Source organism: Coenobita brevimanus, chromosome 109 (assembly GCF_032717465.1).
Source record: "Coenobita brevimanus isolate Jiangsu-jjx chromosome 109, ASM3271746v2, whole genome shotgun sequence".
NCBI lineage: Eukaryota > Metazoa > Arthropoda > Malacostraca > Decapoda > Coenobitidae > Coenobita > Coenobita brevimanus.
The window spans coordinates 33,381,945-33,396,358 of NC_137062.1; the positions used below are offsets into that span (position 1 = coordinate 33,381,945).

Consider the following 14,414-nt stretch of genomic DNA (forward strand, 5'->3'; position numbering starts at 1 on the left):
GACAAGACAGTTTGATGAGAAGTAGAGTCACACACACACACACACACACACACACACGTACTCGTAATGAATGGGATAATGTACGCAGTGATAAGGACAAAAGTGTGAGAGAGAGAGAGAAAGAGAGAGAGAGAGAGAGAGTGAAAGTGAGAGAGGGATTATGTGATGCAGTACACGACAGATGGTAAAGAGACAGTGTGGTGGATGACAATACGGATTTAGAGAGAGAGAGAGAGAGAGAGAGAGAGAGAGCAACTAAAGATCAAATGTGTGTGTGTGTAATTCACCGGGTCGGTCAGAATCACATGATGGTCGTGATCGTCAGCTTTTACCCTCCCGGAAGGGAGCTGAGAGCTCATATAGTCCGATCCAAGGGCAAGGCTGTGACCTTCACACACGCATACACCCGTCCCCTTGCTCAAGGGGGACAGTAACCACCCACTTCGTCAGTGAAACTTTTCGCAACCTGAGCGAGGCGCGAACTCCCGTCCACCAGTTGGCAAGCGGGAACGTTACCACTGCACCAGCGAGCGGTGTGTGTGTGTGTGTGTGTGTGTGTGTGTGTGTGTGTGTGTGTGTGTGAGAGAGAGAGAGAGAGAGAGAGAGAAAACTACCAGGAACGAGAAAATCGATTTTATAAAATAATAGTTTAAAAAATCCAGGTGAGAATTTTGCATACAGGTGTGATAGGCGGAAATAATCAGCCGCTCAGGTGAGAGGGAGGGCGGGATAGCCAGGTGTGGGGATGAGGAGGGGGGAGCTTAAAGTATTAGCGAAAGGAGGGTGTAATAGTGTGAATACGTGGGACTCAGCACTTCTTCGTGACTAGCAGCATATTCTAGTGTTATTCTCTTTTTGCAGTACAGTGCTTCTGCTACTACTACTATTACTGCTGTTACTACTACTACTACTAGAACTAATAATAATCATAATTAATAATAATAATAATAAATATAATAATAACAATAATACAAATTTTACTCAGTCTAAATAGGATTGTCTGAAGGTTACAAGAAAGAACTTATAATATGCATCGTAGGAGAGAGCTTAACCCTTTCAGTACCACAGGGGCTGCCCAAACCAGTGTGTGTCCCTAACTGTGTCCCTCACTCACTCACCCACTCATTCACTATTTTTTCGATGGGTGAAATCTGGCAAACTGCAACCGTAGAGTTTTATGAGCGTCTCGCACGCACACACACACACACACACACACACACACACACACACACACACACACACACACACACACACACGGGGATGTTTGATGATGGGTGGGTGTGGGGGGTGGGAATATTGGTGGTGTGTGGTGTGAATGTGTGTGGTGTATTTGAGGTGTGGTGTGAATTTAGGTATATCTGAGGGGTATATTCACAAGCAAAGGCAACCTAGTGAGAAATGTTTTGGGGTGGTGGATTCGGACGGGGTAGGTGCGGCTATCAGATGTGTCCCTTGTCTTATTATATTTTTACTATGGCCTCAAAATTAATGGGATTTTTCATGCTTTCCCCAGACGATTTTTCTCAGCCATAGGGTGTCTCATAAGGAAAAAAATCAACATCTTTTCCCTAGCACTTCTTCGTTACTAGCACCACCTTCTTTTGTCAGTCTCTCGTTTACTGTTCAGTGTTCAAGATAGGGGAGATGTGTGTGTGTGTGTGTGTGTGTGTGTGTGTGTGTGTGTGTGTGAGAGAGAGAGAGAGAGAGAGAGAGAGAGATAATGTCTGTTTTTGTGTGTACATTTGTGTGTGTTTATGTTTGTCTATGTATGTATGTATGTATGTATGTATGTATGTAGTATGTATGTGTGCGTGTGTGTCCGCTTGCGTGTGTATGTATATATGTATGTATGTATGAATGTATGTACGTATGTATGAGGGTCGTTTATGTATGTACGAATGTATGTATGTATGAGTCATTTATGTACGTTCGTATGTATGTATGTACGTATGTATGTATATATGAGTCATATATGTATGTACGTATGTATGTATGTTGTTACATAGCCTGTGATTTCATCATCCTTTGTGTAATTGTAACGCACAGTATGCTGCATGGTTGATCACGAGCGTGTTCTGCCTCAGTCCTTCCCTTCTACCGTTATAGTAGAGTAAGTCGTCCTTTCTGTTGTTCAGAGCAGAATTGTCAGCTCTTTGTCCCCTATGGCTTCATTTGCGCGTCCTTCTTACAAGTTGTATCAAGCTCTGCCGGCCCCTATATAATGAGCTCAGTCTCTGCATTAATTGCCACTTAGATCTACTCCTCATTTTGTTCACATCTCTGTCCTCCCCTGTACAGTTGTTATTATTATTGTGAGTGCTCAGGAAGTCTCCAACCATCTAGCAGCTGTGTAATTTGAGTGTAAGTGTTGTTGCATTTTTTCTTGTACTGTGCAGCATAAGGTTAATTCTTAGGCCTAGTAAGGTTTTTGTAATTTATGTAAAGGTTCTTAGTGTCAGCCATCATTAATAATATTTTGTATCTGTAATAATATATCTGGCATTCACTGAGTATTATCTGGTATCTCATTTTAACAGGGTGACTTAGATAAATTTACACTTGCTAATTTCGTGTTAATAGAGGCTATTGCAGTTAACCATATATTTAACCTGTTTTTGCCATTACATTATCCTTATGAGTCCTGAATGTTTTGTTGTTGGTTTGAGCATTAAACTTTAACTTGTAATTTTACCTAACTCTTTGTTTTGAACCTGGAACTTTACGGGACAGTAGTGATTTAGTACATTATCTTTCTCTGTTCCGTAACAATGTATGTGAGTCAATTATGTATGTACGTGTGTATGTATGTATGTATGTACTAGAAGCGGCTGATTATCTGCCTTGTGTACATTGTGTTTGGATGTGTTTACGTGTTTTCTTCTTTGTATGTTTGAATCTGTGATATTGTGAGTGTTTGTTTGTGTGTGGGGGTGAGTGTGGTGTGGAGAGAGGAGTGGATTTGTGTGTGTGTGTGTGTGTGTGTGTGTGTGTGTGTGTGTGTGTGTGTGAGAGAGAGAGAGAGAGAGAGAGAGAGAGAGATCAAAATTCCGTATTAACTTCTTTATCGGAAATCGGAAACTCTCTCTCTCTCTCTCTCTCTCTCTCTCTCTCTCACACACACACACACACACACACACACATCGATCCCTTACAGTCGTGTGTACATTCAGAAATTCCTTACTATGAAATTTGACACTGATTAGAGGGTGAGAGAGAGAGAGAGAGAGAGAGAGAGAGAGAGAGAGAGAGAGAGAGAGAGAGAGATTGGAGGGATATATAGACGACCTAAAAAATGAGAGAAAATGAATGGGAGAGTAAGTGAGAGAGAGAGAGAGAGAGAGAGAGAGAGAGAGAGAGAGAGAGAGAGAGAGAGGATGAAAGGGAGAATGGAAGGTATGAAGACTGAGATAGATTGTTCGAGAGAGAGAGAGAGAGAGAGAGAGAGAGGTGTCTGTCTGTCTGTCTGTCTGTCTCTCTCTCTAAGCAGTAAGATGTTGTTTTAAGTTAGCTTGCCTGATGGGGGTGGGGGTTGGGAATGGGGTCTAATTGGGTAGTTTGCTGGTTAGTCAATTTAGAGGGCTGTTATGAGGTTAGAAATTCTCTCACCTTGTCACTCTACTCTCTCACTTTCTCTCATTCACTCTAATTCACTCTAATTCTTCTTTCAGCTTTCCTGCTATCTGTCATACACCCCCCATACACTCTTCTCCTCCTCCTCCTCTCTCTCTCTCTCTCTCTCTCTCTCTCTCTCTCTCTCTCTCTCTCTCTCTCTCTCTCTCTCTCTCTCTCTCATTCCATTTTCTCTTTCCCATTTCGTTCCTTTCCACGTCCCAAATTGTCTCAGATCCATTCATTTTTCTTCATCTGTCCTCAATATTATTCCTGAGGCCTGTAGTAGTAGTAGTGGTGGTGGTAGTGGTGGTGGTAGTGGTGGTAGTAGTTGTTGTATCAGAAGTAGTAGTAATAGAGTTGTTGCTTTTGTAGTAGTAGTAGTGGTGGTAGTAGATATTGAAGTAGTAGTGGTAACAGTAATAATAGTAGCAGTGGTAGTAGCAGTTGTATTAGTAGCAGTAGTAGTGGTAGTAGTAGTAGTAATAGTAGTAGTGGTAGTAGTAGTAGTAGTAGTAGCCCCAGGTTCATGTAAACGTGAACCCAGTGGACTGCAGGCTGAAGTTGCCCTCCTCCTGCAGTCCACCATCGTCCTTTCGGGGGATAGGGAGGGAGTTGAGGGACGTGTGTATAACCAGGCAGCTCCACCACCCAGTTATATCAGTGCCACCACGTGAAGGCAGCTCTCTCTAACATCGTGATATACTGTATATATATATATATATATATATATATATATATATATATATATATATATATATATATATATATATATATACTGTATATATATATATATATATATGTGTGTGTGTGTGTGTGTGTGTGTGTGTGTGTGTGTGTGTGTACATAGAGAGAGTGAGAGAGGTATGAGAAGGAAGGCTTTCAAGAAGTGAGTGTTGGAAATGAGAAGGCAGTGTAGGTGTAATCATACAACGGGAGTGTTGTGGTAAACGTAGTGCAAAGAGGTAAAGAGAAGTGAAGAAGTGGAGTAGAGGGGAGTAAGGAAGTGAAGTGTAGAAGTGTAGCATAGATAAAGAGTAGTAGAGAGAAGTGTAGTAGAGGTGTAGTAAAGAGTAGTAAGGAAGTGAAGTGTAGAAGTGTAGCATAGATAAAGAGTAGTAGAGAGAAGTGTAGTAGAGGTGTAGTAAAGAGTAGTAAGGAAGTGAAGTGTAGAAGTGTAGCATAGATAAAGAGTAGTAGAGAGAAGTGTAGTAGAGGTGTAGTAAAGAGTAGTAAGGAAGTGAAGTGTAGAAGTGTAGCATAGATAAAGAGTAGTAGAGAGAAGTGTAGTAGAGGTGTAGTAAAGAGTAGTAAGGAAGTGAAGTGTAGAAGTGTAGCATAGATAAAGAGTAGTAGAGAGAGGTGTAGCAGGTGTAGTAAAGAGGAGTAAGGAAGTGAAGTGTAGAAGTGTAGCATAGATAAAGAGTAGTAGAGAGAGGTGTAGTAGAGGTGTAGTAAAGAGTAGTAAGGAAGTGAAGTGTAGACGTGTAGCATAAGTAGAGAGTAATAGAGAGAAGTATAGAAGTGTAGTAGAGTTGTAAGGAAGTGTAGTGAAGTGTGGAAGTGTAGCATAGAGACCAGTAAAGAGCAATAGTGTCTGAATGCTAACTAATTGGTCTAAAATTCTGACCGGCAAATTATGAACTCCTTAAACTATCCGTGTCTTATGACCTGATTTTTTGCGATTTATTTTTAGTGCTGCCGTGTCCAGATTGCCTTGGCGGGAATCTAGGTCTTGTTTTTCTCTTTTGTTTTTCTTGTTTTTTTTTTAAATAGATTATTGCTTCATTGGAGAGAGAGAGAGAGAGAGAGAGAGAGAGAGAGAGAGAGAGATGAATATTTTACTTGTTCCTCCTGTAAAAATTCGTGTGTGTGTGTGAACTTGAATGTCATCCTGCTGGTGGAGGTTGGTGGGCAGATGGATGGATGGGTAGGGTAAATGGACAGGGTGGGGAGTAGGATGGGTGGGGTAGGTAGGAAGCATGTGGTGGGTTGGTGGGGTGACAGGCAGGGTGGGTGGATGAGGAATGGGTGAATAGGTCCATGTGTTGTTCAGTCCATGGAGGGAACAGGTCCATGGGGAGGTAAGTCCATGGGGGGAATAGGTCCAAGAATGGGAAAAAAGTTCACGGGTCCTTGTTAGAGGGTGTACGGAGCTCCGAATCCCTCCCTACACCCACTTACACTCACCTGGTACTGCACGTAGTCTAGGGCGAGGGTGAAATCGGAGTGTCCTGGCATCGCATAGTGTGCTTTGAGCCTCGTAGTTAATCGGGAAGAGAGTTGATTGACTGCCGCTAGCTGATACCTTACCCCCAGTACCCCGACACAGACCTCACCTGTAATTACGCTGACCACGAAGACGACGTACTGCGGAGAGAAGGAGAGTTTAGTTTCTCTCTCTCTCTCTCTCTCTGCCTGGCTACCTACTGCCTTTCACTTCCTCCTGCCCCACCCATCCACATCCTCTTTCCCACCCTCCCACCCATATCCTTCCACCCTTTCCCACACCCACTAGCTTTCCCACCCACCTACATCCACACCACACACCCACCCACACACACACACACACACACACACACACACACACACACATCACTCTTCTTTCATCCATTCCACTCCACTTTCTCACTCACCCACATCTTTACCACTAGATCTCTCTCTCTCTCTCTCTCTCTCTCTCTCTCTCTCTCTCTCTCTCTCTCTCTCTCTCTCTCTCTCTCTCTCTCATTTCTTCTCTTGCCTAGTCATTTTGTCAATCCATCATCATCATCTTTAAGTATTTACATCTTTTTCTTATTTTTTCTCTTGCTAAATAAGGTTTGCAAAGGTTGGGTGTGCTAAGCCGACCCCTGTGCTTGCTTCAGCCTTACTTGGTTGCTGACTTTATACAGAGGCTTTATTCACCAACCGTCTCCTACACACACACACACACACACACACACACACACACACACACACACACACACACACATCACTTCCCTTACAAAACATCAGGTTCACAAGTATTGGAAGTGCTAAACCGACCCTTACCCATCCAAGACCACACTTATTCTCCCTCAGGGCCGCCCACACGCCTAACACGGACGTAAGGACCACCACGCCCCCCGCCCCCACCAGCCCATATGCGAGGTGGGCCAGGGTGGGCGTGCGTGGGGGGGCGGGGGCGAGGGCGTGCATAACATCCCTGCCATCCCCCGCCACGCACCACACGCCCACCACCGCCACACACACGCCCGTTACCTGTCGAAGAAAAGCTGATTAGACGAAGCAGAATTTATTTACCTGTCAGAGTAAAAATGAAAGGAAAATAAAGACAGATCTAGAATTTATTAGACAGCATAGGGACACGGACAGTTTAGGATAGACAGCAGAAAGACTAGAGGGACGATTAGGTTAGGTTAGGAGAGGTTAGAGGACACAGAAAGCAGGTTAGAGAGGTTGTTAGATGAGGGTAGGTGAGGTTAGCAAAGAGGATAGAGACATCATGTTAACTTGTAAGTGATACGCAAATATGATCCAGGTGAAGGCATGATTATTAATTTGTTTACACACCTGTCAGAGTAGTAAAGGTAAGGGCAGGTAAAGGTGTGATAGTTAATTGGTTTACACACACCTGTTACCTCACACCTTACATATCACTGACAGTTGTGTAAATAAGAGGAAAAGGCTTAAAGATATACACACACACACACACACACACACACACACACACACACACACACACACACACACACACACACTCTCTCTCTCTCTCTCTCTCTCTCTCTCTCCAGTCACCTAATGAAAGGAAGAGAGAGAGACAGAGGGGGGGAGGGTAATGGAATTATTGGCCGCACCCCGCCTCCTGTGTGGGGTAGGATATATATAGGTCTTGAAGAAATAATTACCCTTTAATGATAAAGAAAAATATAGCTCACCCTAAGCCATGGTGCTCTCTCTCTCTCTCTCTCTCTCTCTCTCTCTCTCTCTCTCTCACACACACACACACACACACACACACACACACACACACACACACACACACACACACACACACACACACTTTTTTGTCTTTCGTTCAGTTTATCCTATTAATCTCTCTCTCTCTCTCTCTCTCTCTCTCTCTCTCTCTCTCTCTCTCTCTCTCTCTCTCTCTCTCTTCCTCCCCTTCATGCCCCCTACAGACTATTCAATTATCCTTGGTTATTCTGGACAGGAGAGAGAGAGAGAGAGAGAGAGAGAGAGAGAGAGGGGTATAAAAAATAAAACACAAAACATACTCTACTAGGAAGCCTTCAGAGAGCACATACCCCTATCCAATCGCAAGCAAAGGTAATAAATTCTACGGTTTCAGTCTGCCCTGTTTCCAAACCACAGAGAAGGCATACCCCAACCCCCAAAATTCATTCTTTATTCCTATATCTTGTTCCGGGTTCACCTGAAAATCTAATCAACTCTTCCTTGACCCTTGGCCCACCTGTCCACCAGGTGTAGTGGAAATCCAATCAGTGGTTTTTGAGATATCTTGCATACAGACAGACAAACAGACCAACAGACAGACAGACAAGGGTGAATACATAACCTCCACTGTTCTTTCACCTCGTCGGTTAAGGAATCTCCCTAACACCTTTTCCTCAGCGATTTATTTTTCGATGGGGTGGTTAAAATTTGTTGTATGTTACTGTGGTGGTATTGGGATGATTTAAGTGACGCTGAAAAGGATATTAAGGTGTAAATTAGGAAAATAAATCGCTTAAGAAAAGGTGTTAGGGAGAATAGGGGTCGAAGTATCCACGTACCACTTTCTCACTCGCTCTAAACACACACACACACACACACACTTACACACACACACACACACACACACACACACACACACACACACACACACACACACACACACACACACACAAACCAATGAAATGAACTGCTCTAATTAATCCTACTTTCATCTTCATCACCATCATCATCATCACCATCAACATCATCACTATCATCATCATCATCATCATCATATTTTTGACATGTCGGCAGATTATCAATACTTTCACGGGATTATATGAGAGAGAGAGAGAGAGAGAGAGAGAGAGAGAGAGAGAGAGAGAGAGAGAGTTACGTAGATAAACAGACGATGAGTTTCTTTCTTTATGGTGTGGTGTTAATATTTGCGCACACACTAGGAAGGAGGTTGAGAGAGAGAGAGAGAGAGAGAGAGAGAGAGAGAGAGAGAGAGAGAGAGAGAGAGAGAGAGGGGGGAGAGTTTATTTTTTTTTTTAATGCAAGGAAGAAGGAACCAAAGGCCAGGAGCCCGCAAATTGTTCCCTCCGAGAGAAAACAAAAACAAGATAAGAGATGAGCCAAGTTCAAGATCCGTTCATTTCATTTCGAGATGCCTGGACACACTGCGTTTGAAAGACTGGAGATCGTAGGTAGTAGGAAATACAGGCAGAGGGTGACAGTTCCAGAGTTGACCTGTTGCACAAATGAAGGACCGGGAGTAACGGTCAACTCCTGCATTAGAGAGTTGGACAGAAAAGGGATGAGAGTTTGCTGCTAGACGGGTGCTACGCGCCCGTCGTAGAGGTGGAGGAATGCAAGCAGACAGTTCAGAGAAGCAGTGACCATTGAAGTAACGATAGAAAAGAGATAAAGAGGCAACAGTGCGACGAAGAGACAGAGGTTGAAGGGAGCCAGTAAGAGGAGGAGAGTTAATGAGACGAAAAGCCTTTGACTCCACCCTATTGAGAAGAGCTGTATGTCTTTTTTTAAGAGACAATGAATGGAGGACGGAAAAACAAAGGATATTTAAAAAAAAAAAAAAAGGTCCATGTGCGTAAAGGCATCCTCCATTCATAAAATATTTATAAAAACTGGTTTTAAACACAAGTGGATTAACTATTTGTGGGAAGCAACTCCCAGGAAGTGAATTCCAGAGAGTAGTAGTTCTGGGGATAAATGAATTTTGATAAGCAGAGGTTCTGCATTGTGGGGGAGAGTGTGAGTTCATGGGCGCTCCCAGCTGCCCGAGTATTTCGGGAGAAAATGTGAAGGGGAGGCACAGTTGAAGCCAGTTCGTCAGAGCACTTACTGTAAAAATATCTATAAAATAATGCTAAAGAAGCAACATCTCTACGTACTGATAATGGAGGAAGGTCCTGCGTTATGGCAGGATTATTGATTAATCTAATGGCTTTATTTTGAATTTTGTCCAACTGCCTCGGTGCAACCTCTCCACATCCACTCCACAGTGGTGAACAGTATTACACCTCTCCACATCCACTCCACAGTGGTGAACAGTATTCGATCTGAGAACGCACGTGACTTTTGTATATTGTGGCCATCTGCTCGTCAGTGAAGAATTCACGAACTCTGTACATAAGTCCCAGTTTTTTAGATGCATTTTTAGCAAGGGATTTAACATAAGCTGTCCAGCTTAGGTTGGGGTTTAGAGTAACACCTAGGATATCAATTGTAGTGGATATGGGAATACTGACATCATTTAAAATTATGTGTGAGTCTGAGGGATTCTTTCTGTTGAAATGTATTTAGTTTTCTGAGCATTAAATGCGACCAGATTTTTTGGTCCCCATTGATTAATTTTAGAAAGGTCCCGATTTAGAGAAATTGCTGTGTTTATTTGGGAATTTATAATATCAGATTGTGTACAGGAGGTACTAAATGTGAAAGAACTATGAAGGGTCGAGTCATCAGCATAAGAGTGTATTGGGTTGTGAGTGACAGATAGGAGGTCATTTCTATGAATGAGAAAGAGGGTTGGCGCCAAAACTGATCCCTGAGGTACGCCAGCATTTATGGAATGAAACTGAGAATAAATACCATCTACCATGACCCGTATTTTTCTGTTATGAAGGTAAGAAGACATTAGAAGAACCAGTGATGCAAGGCCATAGTGTGACATCTTAGACAACAAGGCCTGGTCCCATACTCTGTCAAATAATTGCTATTGAAATATCAAGTGCTACTATGTATGTTTCACCGTGTTGGTCTATGGTTTTGTTAATCTGATGTGGGGAGTCTCCCCTCACATGAGAGTTGTACTCTACGTAGGGGCGAATAAAACCCGTGTATAAAGTCAACAACTGTGCAGGAGTAAAAAAAGGTATGGAGTCGGCTTAGCACACTTAATCTCTTGGAAGATTTACAAGAGAGGTAATAGAGAGAGAGAGAGAGAGAGAGAGAGAGAGAGAGAGAGAGAGAGAGAAGGACAAACAGAAAGTAAGAAGGAGAAAGTGAGAAAGGGAAAGGGGTATGTGTGTACAGCACCGGTTAAGGAGAAGAATTTATGCGTATTTACCTAGCAAAGTGTGCCAGGAGAGAGAGAGAGAGAGAGAGAGAGAGAGAGAGAGAGAGACAGACAGACAGACAGACAGACAGAGGGAGGGAGGGAGAGGCAGACAGACAGACAGGCAGGCAGAGACAGACAGATGGAGAGCAAGAGTGTGTTGTGAGAATGAGAGAGACAGGAAGACAGAGACAGCGAGACAGACAGACACAGAGACAGACAGATGAAGAGCAAGTATGTGTTGTGTGAATGAGACAGACAGACATATAGACGGAGAGAATTGTATATCGTGTGTGTGTGTGTGTGTGTGTGTGTGTGTGTGTGTGTGAGAGAGAGAGAGAGAGAGAGAGAGAGAGAGAGAGAGTGTGATCGACACGTGGCAGAAAAATAGACCCTCAGGGCACCCATAGACCATGCGGTATCGACGCCTGGCCAGGATGGGGAGAAGAAAAATGTGAGAGACTGACAAGGAGAGGATGTGTGTGTGTGTGTGTGTGTGTGTGTGTGTGTGTGTGTGTGTGAAGGTGAGAATGAGGGATAGAGTGAAATGGAGAGAGAGAGAGAGAGAGAGAAGGGGGGAGGGGGAGAGGGAGGGGAAGGAAGGAGGGAGGGAGGAAGAGAGGGAGAGGGAAGAGGAAAGAGAGAAGAAGAGTGAGGATGAGAGAAGGGAGAGAAAAGAGAGAGAGAAGGAGAAAGAGAGAGGGGTGAGGGGGGAGAGGGGAGGGGAGGGAGAGGAAGGAGTGAGAGAGAAACGGGATGATGGAGGGAAGAAAGGGAGGAAGAATTTTATATCTTGAAGTACTGTTGGAGGAGTTATGTGGAGGAGGTGAAGAGAGAGAGAGGGGGAGGGAGAGAGGGAGGAGGAGAGGGAGAAGAAGAGGGAGGGAGAGAGGGGGGACGGGAGGGGAAAATTCCACGGGATAAAACCCCCTGGATGAGTTATGTGAAGTAGAGTGGAGGGCATTGGGTGAGGGAGGGGAGGAAGAAGGGAGGAAGAGGGAGAAGGAAGGGAGGAAGAGGGTGGAGGAGGAAGGGAGAAAAAAGGTGGAGGAAGAAGAGAGGAGGAGGGAGGAAGAGGTAGAAGAAGAAGGGAGGAAGAGGGTGAGAGGGAGGGGAGGAAGGAAGGGGAAGGGAGGAAAGGATACAAAGGAAGGGAAGGAGAGAGAGAGAGAAGAGAGAGAGAGAGAGAGAGAGAGAAGATGTAAAAGAGAGAAGGGAAGAGAGAAAGAGAGAGAGAGAGAGGGGGGGGTAGGGAGCTGTGTGGGGGGGGTAGGGAGCTGTGTGGAGGGGTGGGGAGCTGTGTGGAGGGGTGGGGAGCTGTGTGGAGGGGTGGGGAGCTGTGTGGAGGGGTGGGGAGCTGTGTGGGGGGGTAGGGAGCTGTGTGAGGGGGTAGGGAGCTGTGTGAAGGGGTGGGGAGCTGTGTGGAGGGGTGGGGAACTGTGTGGAGGGGTGGGGAGCTGTGTGGAGGGGTGGGGAGCTGTGTGGGGGGGTAGGGAGCTGTGTGAGGGGGTAGGGAGCTGTGTGAAGGGGTGGGGAGCTGTGTGGAGGGGTAGGGAACTGTGTGGAGGGGTGGGGAGCTGTGTGGAGGGGTAGGGAACTGTGTGAAGGGGTGAGGAGCTGTGTGGAGGGGTGGGGAGCTGTGTGGAGGGGTGGGGAGCTGTGTGGAGGGGTGGGGAGCTGTGTGGAGGGGTGGGGAGCTGTGTGGAAGGGAGGGAAAGGAAAGAGAAAGTCAAAGGAAAACAAGAGTGGAGAGAGGAAGGACCAGGGGTGGAGTGGAGTGTTTGAGAAGGTCGGGTGGAATTTGGACAAGTGGAGAGAGAGAGAGAGAGAGAGAGAGAGAGAGAGAGAGAGAGTTGACTGAAGGAAGGGAGGAAGGAGAGAGAGAGGGGGGGAGGAAGGAGGGAAGAGGAGGAGAAGAAGAAAAGAAAGAAGGTGAAGGAAGGAGGGACTGGAGGAGGAAGAGAGAGAGAGAGAGAGAGAGAGAGTGGCAAACCATACTTACAAAGAATCCCAAGTTGAACACAAGTACCATCACCTTTCCACACCTGACTCCACACCTGCCCATCACCAGCATCACACCCTGCAAAGAAAGAGAGAGAGAGAGAGAGAGAGATAGTACACTTAGATTAGGTTAGGGTAGGGTAGGGTACGGTACGGTACGGTACGGTAGGGTAGGGTAGAGTAGGGTACGGTAGGGTAGGGTAGGGTAGTGTAAGGTAGGGTACGGTAGGGTAGGATAGGATAATGTAGGGTAGGGTAGGGTAGGGTAAGGTAGGGTAGGGTAGGGTAGGGTAAGGCTGGGTAGGGTAGGATAAGGTAGGGTAGGGTAGGGTAAGGCAGGGCAGTGTAGGGTAGGGTAGGCAGGAACACTCACAATACAGGTGTTTTCCCCGTAAGAATACCTGTAATTAAAAAGCAAGGTGTTCCCCCCAACCTTTATATTAATAACTCTACGGGAACCACCAGCGGAATTTCATCTGCGAAGCTCTCTCTCCCCCTCCTTCTCCCCCTTCCCTCTCGCTCCCCTTCCTCTCTCCCCTCCCTCTCGCTCCCCCCCTCTCTCTCCCTCCCTCTCTCCCTTTGATCCGATGTTGAAAAGGTGAGCTGGTGTGTAGGTGTGATGAGATTGAGGTGAGAGAGAGAGAGAGAGAGAGAGAGAGACTGGAGAAAGGGTGTAATTAAATGGGTAAAGAAAACGGAGGATGAGCAACCCCATTACGAGGATGACTATTGTATTTTTGAATCTCTTCTTGTTTTGCGTGTGTGTGTGTGTGTGTGTGTGTGTGTGTGTGTGTGTGTGTGTGATGAGAGCTACTGTATACCTTCTATTTCGTTAGTAGTAGTAGTAGTAGTAATAGTAGTAGTGGTGGTGGTTGTAGTAGTAGTAATAGTTGTAGTAGTAGTAGTATCATCTTTTTTCTCCTGTGTGACTTCTCTCTTCTGTCGTTATCATTATTATCATTATTATTATTATTATTATTATTATTATTATTATTTAGTATTATTATTATTATTGTTTTTATTATTATTATTATTATTAGATGGTAGATGGAGGCGCTTACTATCCCTTCACTCGTTGTAGTGCTGCTTTGAGTGTCTGGCCTTTCCTCCCATCCTTCCTTCCTCTTGTCTTTCCTTCATTCTTTCCTCTTCCTTCTGCCTGTGGGTGACTCTACACTGAGTGACAAGCCAAATGGTTTCCTGTACACCAGGAACCCATTTACTACGCTGGGTGGTAACCATGTAACCAAATTATGGCGCCTGATGGTTTAGTGGATAATTACGGCGCTCCAATCGGATTGAGCCGGTGCAGGTTTATATCCAAGGGATGGTTGGGGTTTATTGCTCACGTAATGCCACTCAGGGATGAGTGAGGCTGGTCACTCTCATCTTAAATGTCAGGACCAACTTGCCTAGCCCTGGGCTCCTACGCTCCTCATGGGGCAACATAGGATTGGATGATGGATGGATGGATTATTATTATTATTATTATTATTATTATTAGTGTTGTGATGATGGT

General features: G+C 44.9%; 1 protein-coding gene across 1 annotated transcript in view; it reads right to left on the minus strand.

Annotated features, from left to right (window-relative positions):
- Positions 1 to 12,968, minus strand: part of LOC145417207 (CD151 antigen-like) — a 51,509-nt gene extending 38,541 nt beyond the window's left edge. Inside the window, exons 1-3 of the mRNA XM_080285975.1 lie at positions 12,897 to 12,968; positions 6,643 to 6,852; positions 5,800 to 5,979 (exon numbers count right to left, since the gene is read on the minus strand). Of these exons, the coding sequence (XP_080142101.1) occupies positions 5,800 to 5,979; positions 6,643 to 6,852; positions 12,897 to 12,968 (462 nt within the window). The remainder of the gene's footprint in view (positions 1 to 5,799; positions 5,980 to 6,642; positions 6,853 to 12,896) is intronic.
- Positions 12,969 to 14,414: the final 1,446 nt, after the last annotated feature.